Below are 1692 nucleotides of genomic sequence, written 5' to 3' on the forward strand. Positions count from 1 at the left end.
AGAGGCTTTAACCCACTGAGCCACCCAGGCGTCCCTGTATTTTTTATTTTTAAATCTGTATATAAGTGGACCTATGTAGTTCAAATATATGGTGTCCAAGGTTAATTTTATATATTTTCTTTTATTCCTCGCCCCCTATTGCTATATCGCTCTGCTGGGGCTGACGTAACAAAATACCAAATACTAGATGACTTCAAAACAGAAATTAATTTTCTCACAGTTCTGGAGGTCAGAAGTCCAAGATCAAGTGTCATCAGGTTGGTGGTTCTCCTCTTGGCTCGCAGATGGCCTCTTCTCCTTGCTCTTGTGGGAAGAGAACGTGAATTCTGGTGTCTCTTCAGTCTTCTTATGAGGATATCAGTCCTGTGGGACCAGGTCTCCACCGTTATGACTTCATTTAACCTTTATTACCTCCCTTAAGGCCCTGTCTCCAAATACAAGTCACATGAGGGACACGGGGGCTTCAACGTAAGAAGTGGAGCACCTTCTGCTTCATATTTAGGGGGATACAATCTGTCCGTAACACTTGCTTTTGAATCCTTTTTCTTTTTCTTCGAAGACACTGCTTATTTCTCATCACTCTGACTTCCATTTTCTGTGCTAGAGTCCACGGAGAAACAGTCGGAGACCACCCAGCGGTTGTTCCCAGCCATTCGGTGGCCCGAAGAGTGGAAGCTGTCGACCAGTCTTTGATGGCGGGCTGAGCGCCGCACTCTTCCTCAGAGAAGTCGCCGAAGAGGTACAGAGGACCCCTGAGCTCCTTTACACAGCGGGTAAACTCAGATAAAGTAGCAGAAAACTCAGGAGCCAGAGTGATCCATTCACCTTCAGATTCCCCTTGGTCAGAGCCTTTCGAGCGGAGGCGCTTCTCGGCCTCAGTTCTCCCTACCTCCGCCAAGACCTCCCCAGAGGGCTCCTGGGAGATGGTGCCGCACATGCGCAGAGCTTCCCGGGAGCCAGCACCGCGGGTCCGAACCGCTGAGTGAACTCCTTTGTTGCGTCAGGAGACGGTAAAGCCCACATGGCCGAGGGGCGAGACTGTGTTACACAGAGCAGTGGTAGGCAGGTTAACACAAGACACCTCTGTGAGAGGCTGAAGGTCAGCGCCGGACTCCGTAACCCCAGGAAGTCTCGGCTCTCAGAAGGCTGCCTGGATCTGATTAGTGAGGGCTCCGGAAGGGCAGCCGCCAACAACGGGCGTGGCTCTATGGCGCAAGCTGCTGGCGCCTGCTTCTCACCAGGTTCTCTTTCCATTTAAATAATTAATTAATTAATTATTAATGGTGTAGATGCCACCACTTTTCCTTTTTGTAGATGTAGTGTTCCATTTGGAAGTCAAGGCTGGGGCCGTGGAAGTAGGATCCTGCTACAAAAATTTGAGGACCGTCTTTTTTTTTTTTTTTTTTTTTTTAGATTTTTATTTATTTATTTGACAGAGAGAGATGACAAGTAGGCAGAGAGGCAGGCAGAGAGAGAGGGAAGCAGGCTCCCTGCTGAGCAGAGAGCCCGATGCGGGACTCCATCCAGGATCCTGAGATCATGACCTGAGCCAAAGGCAGCGGCTTAACCCACTGAGCCACCCAGGCGCCCCAGGATCTTCTCTTTTTTGGTTGAAGGGCATCAAGGGCTCTGGGTATGGTGGTGAAAGTTTCCCTTTAAGTTACAAGGGGGAACCCGGAACAACACTGTATG

General features: G+C 49.5%; 1 protein-coding gene across 1 annotated transcript; it reads right to left on the reverse strand.

Annotated features, from left to right (window-relative positions):
- Positions 1–415: 415 nt before the first annotated feature.
- LOC122910366 (40S ribosomal protein SA-like) lies at positions 416–946 on the reverse strand. The gene has a single exon (XM_044254999.1). The coding sequence runs from the start codon at positions 935–937 to the stop codon at positions 464–466; it is 474 nt and encodes a 157-aa protein (XP_044110934.1). The 5' UTR covers positions 938–946; the 3' UTR covers positions 416–463.
- Between the last annotated feature and the right edge of the window lie 746 nt (positions 947–1692).

The sequence above is a fragment of the Neovison vison genome, chromosome 6 (assembly GCF_020171115.1).
Source record: "Neovison vison isolate M4711 chromosome 6, ASM_NN_V1, whole genome shotgun sequence".
Classification (NCBI taxonomy): Eukaryota; Metazoa; Chordata; class Mammalia; order Carnivora; family Mustelidae; genus Neogale; species Neogale vison.

Excerpts from the sequence above, each read along its gene's own strand:
- LOC122910366 (XM_044254999.1), bottom strand. The coding sequence starts at position 937 with ATGTGCGGCACCATCTCCCAGGAGCCCTCTGGGGAGGTCTTGGCGGAG.